This window comes from Acanthisitta chloris, unplaced genomic scaffold (assembly GCF_000695815.1).
Source record: "Acanthisitta chloris isolate BGI_N310 unplaced genomic scaffold, ASM69581v1 scaffold7429, whole genome shotgun sequence".
In the NCBI taxonomy this organism is placed as follows: Eukaryota; Metazoa; Chordata; class Aves; order Passeriformes; family Acanthisittidae; genus Acanthisitta; species Acanthisitta chloris.
The window spans coordinates 2,149-17,392 of NW_008689711.1; the positions used below are offsets into that span (position 1 = coordinate 2,149).

Below are 15,244 nucleotides of genomic sequence, written 5' to 3' on the forward strand. Positions count from 1 at the left end.
TCCCTATATTTGAAAGAGAGTGTTAAAAATTGATGAGTACTGAAAAAAAGGTGTGAAACCTGGTAACCTGCCAGTGAAAAACTCAACAATATGCTTCAAGCCCCTAACTGGAATGTGAAACGAGACAGATTCAGATTTAAAATCTAGTTGACACTGAAATCTCTTTCCCAGGCTGAGGCTCTGTTTTCCACAGGGGTTTCTCTACATATGCTCTAGTACAAATGGAACTAATACAGAATGTTCTTTTCAGACCAAATCCTCCCGAAATGGCTCTACCTACCACTCAGGGTCTTTGCTTACTAAGAAAAGAACATGAAAATGCTGTGATGAAAGTGTTCTTACCTGTTTCCCAGGGTAAGTGCTTCCTGAGCCAGAGCCACCCTGTAAAATAATTATGAACCATTTAACTTTGTAGTGTGAGACTGTTAGTGACAGTGTCCAAAGAGCACAGAGAAGTCTTGAAAATGCCCTGGATATTAGTAGTTTTGATACTGACTTTGATTTTACCATTTTCATTGCACTTTCCTCCAGCTTTTTAAATTTAATAGTGTAAAGTTAGCACAGCTATGTTCTCCTTATTCCATGAACAGTTTCAGAGGAATGTGTCAAAGCAATGTGTCATGGACTGAACTACAAAGTTTGAAACTGAAACAGTTACCCTGATATTTAAATACATCATTCTTAATAGAATGACCTAAGTGTGTTCCTATGAGTAACAGGAGTGTATCAAAACTTTTCTATGGGAAGAATAAATGCTGCCTCATCGTAAAGTTCCAGTCTGGACAAAATATTCCAATTTTATTCGCCAGTGTTCTCAGATATTTACCACTGTAACATAATTTTAAATTTCACCCTCATTATTGTTACCTATTTTAAAACCCAATATCCACATTTCTAGATTGGTTGCAGAATACTGAAAGAAGAATATCCTTACTGGCTTTCCTTGTTGACTGCTTCCTGAGGAAGATGAACCCTGAAAAAAGATACCTGTTTTTGACTCTAAGTCTATTTGCACTTAAATATTCTTCCTATCTGGAATAAAAGACCACAGGAGAATGAGCACTGCATCCAGTCATCCAAAAATCCCAGGGAAAACCTCATCTCAAATACAAATATTTAACATGTTTCTGTTATGGCTGTTCTTTCAAATGATGTATTAGAGAATGTAATACTCTTGGAGTTGTAATGTTTTTAACATATGGAATGAAAAACTGCTAAGGTCCAATTAAACATAAATAAACCTGATGTCAGTCTATGGTTACATTTGAGGGAAAAAACCCCAACAACAACAAAAAAAAGCAAATGTTAGAGTCCTTTACTCTCAAGCCCCTACTTGAAGAAAGCTCTGATAAAAAAGGTACCTGAAAATAAAAGTGGATACAGAAAAATGAGGTGTTCTGAAAGCATCTTACTGAGTTTTCTGGTGAAGTGGCTCTGCTTATTTGAATGGCATTGCCAACAGGAAATGTTACGAGCATTGACTCTTTAAGAAATCAAATAGAGCACACAAAATGTCTCACCTTTCTGACCTATGTATTAGAAAATGTAACATATATGCTCACTTCTTAATAATGGGTGGATACATCTTCTTTTCTATAAGAGATAAGCTAAAACATTGTGTGTGCTTATTTGTATCTCCTGCCACTGAATGACAAGAGCAAGGTCCAAATTACATAATAAACTTAGTAGTCTGAAATGGGAGAAGTTGAAAATATGCATAGTTAAATGGCAACTATTATTTCATTCAAAAAGAAAAAGAAAGTATTTTCTTCAGAGCAAGCCAGAAATACTTAAGACAAATGTATATAAAATCAATGAAAACCTGAGCCCTGAGCACAAAGTGTATGATTGCTATGAAATTAAACAGAAATAACTGCTCCACAGTTACTTACACAAAAAAAAATAAAAATTCCTGTGATCTCATTCTGTGATTAATACAAGTTCAGTTACAGAATAAAATGCTGTCTCAAAACTATGGAACTGTGTGAAAATAAATACTGTGTTTGCATATTTTGAGTTTATCCCAGGAAAGTAAATCATGTGACACACTTTGTATATTAAAGTAACTCTCAGAAAACTGTCTAGTCCACAACTAACTAGATACAGTTTGTGTAACAGATGTATGAGAAAAAAAGGTAAATCTGATTTTTTTTTTTTACTTACTGGTTTACCATGTTGTTTGCCTCCAGAAGGATATGAGCCCTGTAGGAAGTCCATCAAAAATTTATTAATTGAATGAAAAATCTTTTATCACAGTCTTGAGACAATTTGTGCAGTACTTAGGGTAAACTTTTGTAGATGTTCTTTGAACCAAAAAAAGTAAATGGGGTACCCAAAACTTATGCTCTGTACTGCACACCAAAACAATGGCAATTTGTATCAGGGACATAGAGTTTCGAAATGCAGCGTGATGACTGGAGTATGTTCAAAGGAGTGTTTGACACAGAGCAGTAACTCACTGCAACTGAGCTTTTATTCACCTTGCTGAAATGACTTCCATCATTATTACCTCAACTATTTCAGCTTAGTAAAATAGCCAAGTTATTGTATCTTTCAGCATCAAGTAACTGACCTGATCTAGAAAGTATGGGCAAAGAGTTAGGAATGATTGGATGGGAAGAGAATATACTCACCTGCCCACCATACTGGCTGCTTCCTGAGGGATATGATCCCTATTAAAAAAAAATTACAGGACATTAACAGCAGTTGGAGGGTTTTTTTGTTTGTTTATTTGGTTTGGTTTTGTTTTTTGTTTGTGGATTTGTGTTTTTTTTCTGTGCAAAATGAAACATCACAGAAGGATTTGTGGCAGGAGATCTCAGTAACAATCTGGAAAGTATATTGATCTAAAAAGATGCAGTGAAAGACTTCTGACTTAATGCCTCTAAGTTCCTTAACAGCTAAAAGTAGTGAAGTTGGCAGTCACAAAACACCTAAAACTGTATAATTCCATAAATATATGGATCTAAAGTGTCATACTTATGGCTCTGTTCAAGAGAAAATAAAATCTACTTTGTGATTTTCTGCTATGTCAGACATGTTCAGAGAGCATCATGTGATTATTGTAAAAGGATCCTTATTATTCCAAACAGGTGACTTGGGAAAAAAAACATTGATCTGCAGCTGTTAAAACTCCTCTCCATGCTACAAGAGATTATCTTCTTAATAGAGTGATACTGAACTCTAATGTTTGCCAGTGGATTAAAAGTAAATTAAAATTTCTAGTATAGCAGAGTGAACACTGCAAACACAGAAGTACTAATGAAAAATAAGCTCCATCTAATTAGCCATCCATTAAATCTGTCAGCTACTTGCACTAGGCAGATTTCTGAATCAGTGACAAACTACCTAAGTCTTCACAGGGAGCTGATTACAGTAAGGGACTTGAATTGCAGCTGAAGATAAGGGAAATAATAGTACTGTGGGCAACAGACCAGAATTTATATTTTCAGAGCAATTATCTATTGGTATATTTTGTACCAAATTTTTATAGGTATTTGATCTAAATAAATTTTTTAAAAAATATCATTTCAATATAATTGAAAAATAGCACAGAAAATAGTTTGAACTGGTGTCATAACAATGTGAAACTAAAACATAAAAATGGCTAATGAAGGTTATCCCTTGAGAGAAGAGGCATTCTGAGGTAAAACAACTGGAATTATGATCTATGGAATTTCTTTAAACTGAAGTTTGTTCTTGCTACTCCATTTCAGTTACTGGGAAACAGTCCCTGTTTTCAAATGTTTAGTAAGGGTAAGATGACTCTGAAAAACTGACTGTTAGTATATGCACTGCATCATGTTTTGCATTTAAGAAAAAGCAAGTAGAAACAAGTTGAGAACAAAAGAATGTTGCTTGCCTGTCCACCATACTGACTGCTTCCAGAATATGGGCCCTGCAAAAAGAACATGAAACTTTTATCAATAATTTTTAAATGGCACCTGACATCAAAAAAATCCTGGACCTAATATAAACAATACTCATGACACTGATTGACTGAAAGAACTTTACACAGCTGCTAATGCAGTGGCAAATAACTAAATACCTGCACATATTAGTGGTTGATGCAATGAGATGAACCCCATAAATGATTCTCTAGTAATTTTGCAAGGTGAGAAAGCTTCCATAACCACAAAGTAAAAACTTGACTCTAGTATATAGAATGGTGCAACTGAAATGTCAAGAGTGATTCAATAAAAGCCTCATGCAGTTCCTGGAATTATTGTCCCTGTCCCTGTGACTAAACTGAGCTCAATATTTAATGACTTCTGGGCAAATATGGCAACTATCCCTGAGGAACTACTCTAGATAACTGTTAAAGACAAATCTCCTACCTGTCCACCGTGGTAGTTGGTCCCAGCAAAAGAGCCCTGTATGCAACAGAAAGAGCAATGTTTACTCTGTGTTAAACTCAGTGTCACACAGCAAAAACAAGAGAACATATTGACCTATTGCAATGATCAAGTGATTTACACTGGTTACTACTACACTTTTAATTAAAGAAGTAAAGGATTTAGTTTTGATTCATCCTTGTTTATATGTCAAATAATATACATTTTATATAGTGTGTGTGTATGTAAGTGATAATTATTATAATAATGTAATTTCTATTTATATGAATTATAACTTCTATGTTGTTTTCAGCACTTTTGATTCTCAGAAGTGGAATATATACCATGAGTGGTATACTTGGGTGTGTGGTTTTGCTTGATTGCATAATCTGAGGAAGAGAAGTAGTCATCTAAGCAATTTTGACTCTACTGAAAAAACAGGTAACTGGACCCTCCCTCAAAAATAAATTAGCTTGATCTCAGCAAAACAGTGGGCTGGGTTTTTTGAAAGTATTTCCAAAAGAATAGGGAATATACTAATTAGACAGAAAAAAATGGGAATAGCTTTAACTTTTTAAGTGCTTTGCTCTGCTCCAATGTGCAAGTATTTGGGGCCAAGATTTTACATCTAAGCTTCAGTAGCTCAGTCATACTGTTAATAACCATCATAAGAGCAATGCTATTACACATACATGTCCAAAACCCAACAGGTATACTATGAGATATATGGGAAACAGGTTCTTAGAAAACTCCCAGGCCTCTCTCACAGACTGAGCAGCTAGTTTTGAATACAATACTACAGTTGCAAGTCACTTAATATTTTTGTCCTTAGCAGGTTCAAAATTGCTCATTTTAGCATAATGTGAAGAAAGCTTTCATCATGCAGAGAATTTCACAGACAGAATTATTTCAGAAATGTAGCTCCCTGGGAATTATCCAGTATGTGTACATACTATGAAAATTATAAAAAGACAAAGAATACTCACTGAACCTCCACCGGGGCACACACACCCACCCTGCACAAAACACAACCACACTTACTTTCCTGGGTCTACTATTGCAATAGGCCTCTGAATTAGTAAATCAAACTCACATTCTGCTACTGCATGAAAATGGACTATAACATCCTGCTCATAGATTCTGCAAGCTGAAAAATAGGTTCTTTCTGCCTCCACTGTCCTTTTCAGGCTAGCCCTGCACTTACTGATCAAATTTTTTAAATAGAATCTTCTAATTTCTCAGCTTAGTGATCAAATTTTTAAATAGAATCTTCTAATTTCTCATTTAGGATTTTCAGTAAAAAACTACTCACTAAAAGGATGAGTAAAAAATTCTGAATAGTAATATAGACTTTTGTTGGAGGTTTTTTGGGTTTTTTTTTTCCCCCTGAGGAGATCAGGGTACCTAGAACATGTACAATAGGAATAGTAATACAGACTTTTGTTGGGGTTTTTTTGTGGTTTTTTTTTCCCCTGAGATGATCAGGGTACCTAGAACATGTACAATACTCTTCATGGTACAGATGTTACAGAAAACACTAAAGATGACTCCCAGTGAAGGTCTGTTAGGTAATTTCTACTCCTGTAAAACTAAGTAAGAGGTGGCCAGGGCTTCACTCTATTCAGTGTCTCACTTTCCACATTCAATCTGGATGAAGTGTGTGAAGGGAAACAAGTCTTGTGAAGGAAAGCTAGACAAAGCAATTTGTGAGTGCCTGACACTAGCAGAACTGAGCAGTGCAGAGAAAGAAAAACGTACCTGTCCACCAGACTGTCTGACTCCTGAGGAAAAGCCCTGGAAAAAAACGAGTAATTAATTATTTCTGTGTTACTGAGTAACATTCTCACTTGTTCTCTGTGGTCCTCAGTCTTTCAAATTGCTTGTGTTTAAACTTAACACAAAAAAAATTGGGCTTCTTAAATCATGGTCTGTTAAAGAAGCATTTCCATGCAGTCACACAGGTATCATTTGCTCATATCATGACCTGACATACAGACAGACCCATACTTAGCAATCCTTACTCAATCAGGCTTAATGCTATTCTTTCTTAGAATGTTCCTTTATTTTTGCAAAAAATAAAGGTCAGATTGCCTAATGGTCCGAAACTGCAAGTACCATGAAAGTAGAAGTTTTACCTGTCCACTATATTGGCTGCTTCCTGAAGGAGCTACACCCTAAAGAAATGAGAAACATTTATATTTGTCGCACATTCTCTAACTTATGACCTGTCACAGAAAAACACACTTTTATTTGTCTTTCGTGGATTTAAGTGTCACAGGAATACGAAAACTCCTTTTATAATCACACTGAAATCCACTGGCCTTTACAACAGCTGCTGTTTAAACAGAACAATGAGGTTTGAGTCAAAGGCAGCTTCAGGCAGGTTTGAGCAGTGCTGCTGCACTGGACTGTGTGATCACAGCAGCCCCCTATGTTTTATTTTCCTTAGTGGGCTGACACAGCAGAAAGTCATATATTCATCTATTCTGCCTAAGCACTGTTTTGCTAGAGGCCACCCCTTTACAAAATATTCTGTTTTTTACCAAAGAAAAAGGTGAATAAACAAGAAAAAGGTACCCATGAATCAAAAAAACCATTTCTCACCTGTGCTCCATAATGGCTGCTACCTGGGAAAGATGAACCCTGAAGCAAAGGTGCCAATTATTTCTCAAATCATAAAGCTTCTTTAAGAGCTTTTCAAAGAAAGACTACTTTCTTTCTCTGTTGCACAATGAAAAGTTACAGGAAGATGAACACTCAACCTATTGCTTTATGTGCTCTATGCAAATTAGGGCTGATCCTTTACATATAATCTATAGTACCGATCATGTAGTTTTGGGAGATTGTACTTAGACTATAAATATCTTTCTCCTCTAATTCCCTGTCCAATAAATCTGACAATAAATGTTTTCAGAGGCCAAGAATTAGTTTGTTGGGGATGTCACTCTGTATTAGAGACTATACCACTAGGCAGCACTAGGAACCCTATCCATCATCTGTCATTTCATGAGGGCATGGAACACCTCTTAGCAAACTCCTGACCTTCTCCCTGTTCCTCTACCAAGACATACTGCTCTCTGGCATCAACTCTGACACTGTATTTTGTGAAGGAAGTGAGGTAGAGGAGGAATGTAATCTCCTTCCAGCCACTCCTTACTGCTAGAGTTAAGGAACCTTGACAGCAGCATGGCAGATTGAAGACAGAACTGCATTTACTATGATACCATAGAAGTACCAAATCTCCATAGTTTTTGTATTGTTTCAGATCATATATCATTAGATTCCTGATCATCTATTATCAGATTAACAAACTTTACTCAAAATATTTCTTCAGTCAATATAAAAGTACCAAGTTCTGATGCAGAAAGTGTGCTAAAGTAAGAACTACACAGGAAGAGATTCTCACCTGTCCTCCATACTGGGTGCCTCCTGAAGAAGGTGAACCCTGAACAAAAAAGAATTAAATGATCTTTATATCCATGTCAGAGTACTCCTTTAAACCATGCCCATGCTCCATGTGAAGGAGAAGTACCCAATTTCTTTTACTGCAGAACTGTGAGTGGACTGAACCAGAATGTGCAAAAATAGGTGAGACTCATCCACATGTACCATGATACATCAGAAATTCCACCTAAAAACTCTTCTGTGGTTTTGTATCACATACATATATAAGGACTATATACCTTGCAACAAATTAGATAAAACATGGGGAAAAAAACCCATACCAAAACCCAATCTCCTTAAATTCTTCTTTTACAGAGAGAAATACCAAATCTCTTTGATAAATTAGGAAACACTACAAGGGAAGAATTCTCACCTGTCCACCATACTGGCTGCTTCCTGAGGAAGGTGAACCCTGAAAATCAACAAAAAAGGAAATTGAAACTTTTTTACACCCATTTCATAGACTCATAGAATTGTTTCATGAGGCTTTTAAAAATTTTGGTCAGCTTCACGAAGTACTGATTTATGTCAGAAAGACATGATCTCTAGTTCTGCAAATTTCAGGGGCCAATGGAGTCAACTATTTATTTCACACTCTAGTTTTTCTTAGTCTTAAATAATGATCTTCACCTGAACTTGGTTTGTTTACTCACAGTAGCATCAAAACACTGCAGAGAATGAATTACTGAGAAGATTTTAGACTAAATTAAAGCTAAGACAGCCAGCCAGGTAGACAATTAATAAACTACAACTTTGCATAGGTCAAAACTACAAAAGCAGGGGCTACTCATGCTTACTTGTCCACCATAACTGCTGCCTCCGTAAGAAGATGGCCCCTGGAAAAATATTGAAAACCAGTTATTTCTAAATATCTAGGTCATAGAGATCAGCAGCAAAGACATCTATATTTTGTTATTTGACTGTTTGTGTGTCTGTTTATCCCAGAATAAGCTCTGTATTTTTGTCTCGCTTGAATTCACAGTATTACTACAGAGTATAGACCACTATCAATTTTCTCAAAATATTAAATTGACATCCTTTACTTAGTATGAGCCACATACTGGTAAAACAAATAGATCTCATAAAATATTAAAAGAAAGAGCTTACCTGACCTCCATACTGGCTAGTTCCAGAGGAATATGAGCCCTGTAAAGAACACCAATTGAGTGAATTATCTGCAGTAGAATTTCCTTAAATCAAAACATGACTCTCCCAGGACAGCAGGAGCAAGAGAACAAGGAGAAGACAAGTGAGCAGGACTTTCAGTGTGCTTTAATAAGTGGAGTTCAAGCCTTGCAAGGTAAGTTGGGGAAGTAGTGAGTTTCTAAGCAAGGGAGGAAGGCAGAGAGATACTGCTTTGTTTGTGTGACTTGTTGGGAAGGTTGAAGTGACATTCTTTGCAGTTCTTTGCAGTTCTTTGCTCATTTCTGGAGAATGGCATTTGTTTCTTTATTCTGGGTCAAAGCTAGCAGTAAAAGATTGGCTGCCTAACAGGGCTCTGAAAACCAAACTAAGCAAATTTACTGACATCACATGCAACAAGAGGTCTCTTTAAAAAGGAGAGATTGGATTTTTGGTTTTCTTGGTAATGGAATTAGGCCCACTAGGAATCAAAACTGCTACATTTTGATTCATTTTTTTCCCCACACCTGTTTCTTATTGGTTGGCTTCATTATGCAGGTTTCACAAAAACAAGGGCACTATTTGCTATAAAAAACATTCTGTATAATTTTTAGGACACATCAAACTCAATGATGAATTTAATTTTCTGAGTTTTTGCTCTTTATACAGTTCCCATATAAAAACTGAGTTTAATTGAGTTAATGAATAACTATAATTTTCAATAGTAGCAAACTGGCTCTCCTCCTGAAATGAGTGCTTACTTGGCTATTGTACTGGCTGCTTCCAGAAGATGATGAGTCCTGGGGAAAAAAAAAAAGACCAAAGCAAACTGTTATTTTTGTCTAAAAGAATTATTTCAAAGCAAAATCTCTTGAAGGACAGCAGTATATAAATTCATATTTTAAACTTTTTCGCTTGGGTTTAAAATCCACTCAAAAGGTAAACTCTAGCCTTCCCTACTTTGTTAATCCATCTAAAATCCAGTGTGCACCTGTACACCAGAACAGCTGCCTCCAGAGCCTCTTCAGAAAGGAAATACTAGTTATTTCTCAAAGGATAAGAGACTGAAGGACAGGCACCTTATTTGCTTCATCTTAAAATCTGCATGCTGAAGAGCAACATCCCTACATAGAGCTTCTAATATTAATTCTTGAAGAATACTACAGATCTCTTGAGTACTTTGAGCTTCCACAAGTTCTGCTAAGCTCATAAAGAAACTTTTGTGTTTAGTACATAATGTGAAGCATCTATCAGAAACATGTCCTTCATTTCAAACTAACAAACTAACAGTTCAGATGTTAATTGTGTAAAATGACTTTTCAATTGCCCTGTAAAGAAGATATTAAAGACAAAGTTCTGAGGTAGACTGCAATATATACTTGGGGGAGAACTAAGATCTACATTCAGTAAGCAAAAGCCACTCTCCCATGCTGAGGCACTGAGAGTATCTATGCATTAAAGTATGGATCAATAAGGTGTCTTTGAGACCGAAGTCCTGATAGTTCCCACTTACTGTAGTTTGTTTTTCCATCATGGGGTGGTCTCAGAGTAAATTAACTGGATGCTGTTCAGATTAAACTAAATTGCAGAATGCTTTCTAGGGGCACACAATGCATTCGGGTAGTAAATAGAGTTTTGGTCCAGAGCAGAGCAAATCATTCCTGAAATGTGTGTAGTGTGGCCACCAGTTCATCAGCACTAATGCTGTTTTCAGTACTTGTTGATGTAGACACTACCACTATGTTCCTGCAATCTTTATACACAATCCCTGATTCTGAGCTGCTGTCCAAAGACAGCCAAGTCAGTAAAAAACCCAAAAGAATCAGTTCCAATTGGAAGTTTCAAAGGAGACAAATACCAACAAGAACAAGAAGGATGTAGAACACAGGTGGGTAAGAATATTTTCCTGACTGTGATATAAACACCTTCCACCTTTCTACAAGGGAGCACAAGACTAGTCCTATTTATCATGTAATATTAATTTTTGCATGGTACATTTATGTAGCTGTGTCCAAGCCAGCTTTGTATCAGTCAGCTGTGTGGTAGCAGTGCCACAGAGCTCAGACACAAAAAGATTCAGATGTTTTTCTTCCCTTTAGTGCAGCTCCTGTGACATACATTATGACTTTCCAACATGATGAAAAGAACTGGTTTTGGGAATGCTGTAAACAGATCTCTCCTGCAAAAGTGTTCTTATCCACATGAGAGGGTTGGCAACATTGAATTACTCATCTATGAATACTAACCCTTCTTGCAGTAAATTATCTAAGAGGAATAAAATAACATAAATCCATGTCCTTGGGAGATATTTTGACATAATTACAGGAAAGCCAATGGAACTGACTCCTGAACTCAATATTTATACTGTTATGTACCTGCATTTGTGACAAACACTTTTCATTGAAAGTCTTCTCTTTGGATCAAAACTATTTCAAATGGAAAGAGAATCTCTGAGTGTTGCATGAATGTTCTGTGTGTATTTTCAGTTGTAGCTAAGACAGGTTACTGTCACAGGTGTGTGACTTCTATGAGGAACTGTCTCTTTTATCCTCTCTAGCCATTTTACTGATGAGGCAAACAGAGGGGACACTTAAAAGCTGATGAACATTGCTTACATTTGCAGAGGACTCGCTTCTGGCTGAGGTAGGGGATCCACTCTATACGGGGTGGGGGAAAAAAGAAAAAAAACAATTAGCCTTTGCTTATAAACTAGAAATGAAACAAAACCTTAGAAGTGATGTGGGGATGGTCCTTTCTTTTGAGCAGCAAGCAATAGAACAAGAGGAAATGGCCTCAAGTTGCTCCAGGGGAAGCTTAGATTGGATATTGGGAAATAAATTCTTCACTGAAAGGATTATCAAGCACTGGAACAGGCTGCTCAGGGAAGTGGCTGAGTCACTACCCCTGGAAGGACTTAAAAGACTTATCTACACCTATCTAGATGTGGGGCTTAGGGACCTGGTTTAGTGGTGGCCTTGGCAGTGCTGAGTCAGTGGTTGGACTCGATGATCTTAGTAGTATTTTCCAGCCTAGATGATTCAATGATTCTCTAATGCCAAATTCTTCCTCTTGGCATAATGAGAAATAACTCCTACCATGTCAGAAACATCTAAGTCACCAAAGGAACAATGAATATAAAACTAAGAGTATGTTCAAACAACCAAGTTAGAAATAAATAGGATCAAAATTAATTTTCCAGTTAAATAATTTAGTACAAGAAAATGTATAATGAATGTGTAGCACTTACAGAACTTCCCCCAGAACAATCACATCCACCCTGTAAAGAATGCAAAAAGTATTTAAGATATCAAGAGCACCAGACTGAAACAGAATCCAGTTACAACTCAAATTACTTCTACCATCCCAGGTACTAACCATAAAGTTACATTCTTAACTGCCCAACTTCTAGAAATCAGTCTATATCATCCTGTGCAACTATTTCTGCACTTATTGCTCTGATGGGGTAACAAAATGCTCATTCTGTTATCTTCAGATTTTCTTTTATACAATCTTTACCTTAAAAAACTTACTCACCAAAAGGATGAGTAAAAACTTCTGAGTAGTACTACAGATAGCAGGTTTGGGTTTTTATTTTCTAGAGAGGCCAGAGCACCTGAATACATGCAGTACTATTTCACATTACAGATGATATAGAAAATTCTGACAAAACTAGCTGAGAGGTGGCCAGGAGTTCACAATTCAGTGTCTCACTTTCCACATTCAATTCTGCATGAAATGTGTAAGAAAAATGGCACCAAAGCATGTACAGAAGCTCAGATTCAGCTGCCAGCCAGTTACTACTGGCTGCTCTGCTTTGCAGGATGTCTGAATGACATGGCAAAAGAAAGCAATGTGTTGCTGAGGCTCTGGGCAAAAAGGACAGCTGTGAAGAACAGCATTTGTGAAGGAAAGATATGAAAAGTAAATTTTGAGTGCCTGACACTAGCACAACTGAAGACTGTGGAGAAAGAAAATCATACCTGTCCACCAGACTGGCTGCTTCCTGAAGATGTTGGACCCTGAAAATGTAATATTCTCATTTAAAAATTTTTCTTTGACATTTGTGTTTGCTTGCAAATGTGATGTCTTTTACTCTTTTAACTATGTTTGAAAAGATTTATCTGGTTAAGAACACAATTTTATCTATATAAAGATAAATGAGGATAAAATAAACCACACTGTAGTTTGGAAACTTAGGTATTACCAATCTGGTGATATTTTTTTTTTTGTAATATGTGCATTGGGAAAAAAAAGCCTTCACTATAACAACCATGAAGAAAACTTTCCCACCTGCCCACCATACTGGCTGCTTCCAGATGAGGATGAGTCCTGAAAAAAATAAAAATAATTTACTTTATATTTAAAAAAATATAAATTAATCCAAAATATTTATTAATTTTGTTTCCTGCTGTTAGAACATCATTTAATGCATGAATTGGATTTTGGCCACTCTGCTTACACTTGGACTTTTACATAGAGATATATGAGAAAGAATGAATCTTGTGCACAGATAAAATATTGCTGTAATACAATATGAGGACTGAAACTTTTGTGTAACAGATACAGGTCAAAAATACAAAGATTTAACATTTACCTGTCCACTGGAGTAGCCACCACCTTGAGAAGATGATCCCTGAAAAAACCAGACTCAGTTTATTTTTGTTTAAAACTGCTTCTGGCAAATAAGACTATTGTTGAAGACACACAATTTTAAATTTTTTTTTTTCAAACAGTTTGTCATTTGATTTCACAAGGCATGATGCCAGATGTCATGAGAAATTCTAGGAAATAGATAGTTAGGTATAATTTACTCATTGGAATAATTTTGAAATAGTACATCCATTTTGGATGGGAACTGCAAATAATGAATAAAATAGATGCTTACATGTCCACCTGACTGGCTGCCTCCTGGGGAATAAAAATCCTGGAAAAATGTATTGAAATTACATGAAAAAACCAAAACCCAAAACCTGGAAAGATCAGGATGGAAGCTAAACACCCCTTTCTTGCTTCTCCACATTCCTTAATTTTCTGTTATGGATTGTTCAAGAACAAGAACAAAAAAATCTTCTCTCTTACTGTATAAAACAGCACATGCCCCTTTATGTCAATCTGTGTCATTTACTTCTCATTAGGATAAATAAAATTGGTGCCATGTAAAACCAACAGAAAAATGAAGTCCTACAGCACAACAAAGCAAAGGGTTGCACTCAGAAGAAATGCTGGACAAATCATGGTATTGAAGCCCTTTGCAGTCAAGCAATGATTAAGGAAGCAAAGGAACCTGAACAAATAGATTCTGATATTTCATTTGTGATGTGAGTGTGAGATTCCAGATCACACCTCAGCATTGTTCGGGATTTCTAGCCATACTTTAACTCTTTATCCATATCTTCATTCCCTCTGTGCTTGAGGACTTTCTATCCCACACTGAAAGCTGCCACAGCAGTTTCCACACAAGGTGTAATTTAGGTGGTTGGGTTGGCAAGCACTGGGCCAGACACCCTGGCAATAGGTGAGGAAGGAGTGCTTACCCGTTCGCTCTGGCGGCTACCAGATGGTGATTCCTAAAAAACAGTACAATCTAGTTATTACATGGCAAATATTTCTGTTTTTTTTCTAAGCAAGGGTGGAAGGCATAGAAAAGTACTGCTTGTTGGGAAGGTTGAAGATGTAGGCTGTTGGATAAGCAGCCTACAAGCTCCTTCTCTGCTCATTCCCAGAGAATGGCATCTCTTAATTTTGCAAGCTGAATCCTGATAGAGTGAAATAAAGGAATTAGATCACATCTGAATCTATTTTATTTCCTTCAGAATGTTACAGGGGAAAACATCAGCCTTTTAAAAGCTGTCTTGGTTCTTGTAAAACCCCAGTGGTACACCAATGTTGTTATACCTTAGTTCATTTCAGAGGGATTTTTGGGTCCTCTGTAGAATCATATTTTAGCTTTGTTGAATACCCATAACAAGATTTTGATACAGAAACTGCATGGAAACTAATGATACCTGTGCACAGCTGAATTTTTAATTATTTGCAGAGAAATATTTCCTACGAACCAGGACACTGGAAAACAGACTTACTAGAAATCCAGTTAAAGTATGGTTACTTAAGACTGAGAAAATAAGACATTAAACCTGGAAGTTTTATAAGCAGCTTCACAGAATTAATAGGAAATATACTTTAGTAAGGAGAAATGGTCCTTTCTGAAACAGAACTGCAAACAGGTCTCACCACACTACATGAAAACAGCTCATTCCTAGGCAATATATAGATGAAGGAACTTCAAACTTATGTCTGGCATTGGAAAAACACAAATGAGGTGTAGTGTGAAGAGGAGAGGGAAA

At 36.4% G+C, this 15,244-nt stretch overlaps 1 protein-coding gene across 1 annotated transcript in view; it reads right to left on the minus strand.

The window, feature by feature from the left end:
- Nucleotides 1–342: 342 nt before the first annotated feature.
- The window catches only part of LOC103808720 (loricrin-like), a gene marked incomplete at both ends in the record, with an annotated part of 28,221 nt that continues 13,319 nt past the window's right edge, over nt 343–15,244 (minus strand). Inside the window, 15 exons of the mRNA XM_009081522.1 lie at nt 343–381; nt 2,164–2,202; nt 2,634–2,672; nt 3,863–3,898; nt 4,338–4,373; nt 6,093–6,128; nt 6,470–6,508; nt 7,741–7,779; nt 8,152–8,190; nt 8,886–8,924; nt 9,662–9,700; nt 12,881–12,919; nt 13,191–13,229; nt 13,495–13,533; nt 14,435–14,467. Coding sequence (XP_009079770.1) covers nt 343–381; nt 2,164–2,202; nt 2,634–2,672; nt 3,863–3,898; nt 4,338–4,373; nt 6,093–6,128; nt 6,470–6,508; nt 7,741–7,779; nt 8,152–8,190; nt 8,886–8,924; nt 9,662–9,700; nt 12,881–12,919; nt 13,191–13,229; nt 13,495–13,533; nt 14,435–14,467 — 570 coding nt within the window. The remainder of the gene's footprint in view (nt 382–2,163; nt 2,203–2,633; nt 2,673–3,862; nt 3,899–4,337; nt 4,374–6,092; nt 6,129–6,469; nt 6,509–7,740; nt 7,780–8,151; nt 8,191–8,885; nt 8,925–9,661; nt 9,701–12,880; nt 12,920–13,190; nt 13,230–13,494; nt 13,534–14,434; nt 14,468–15,244) is intronic.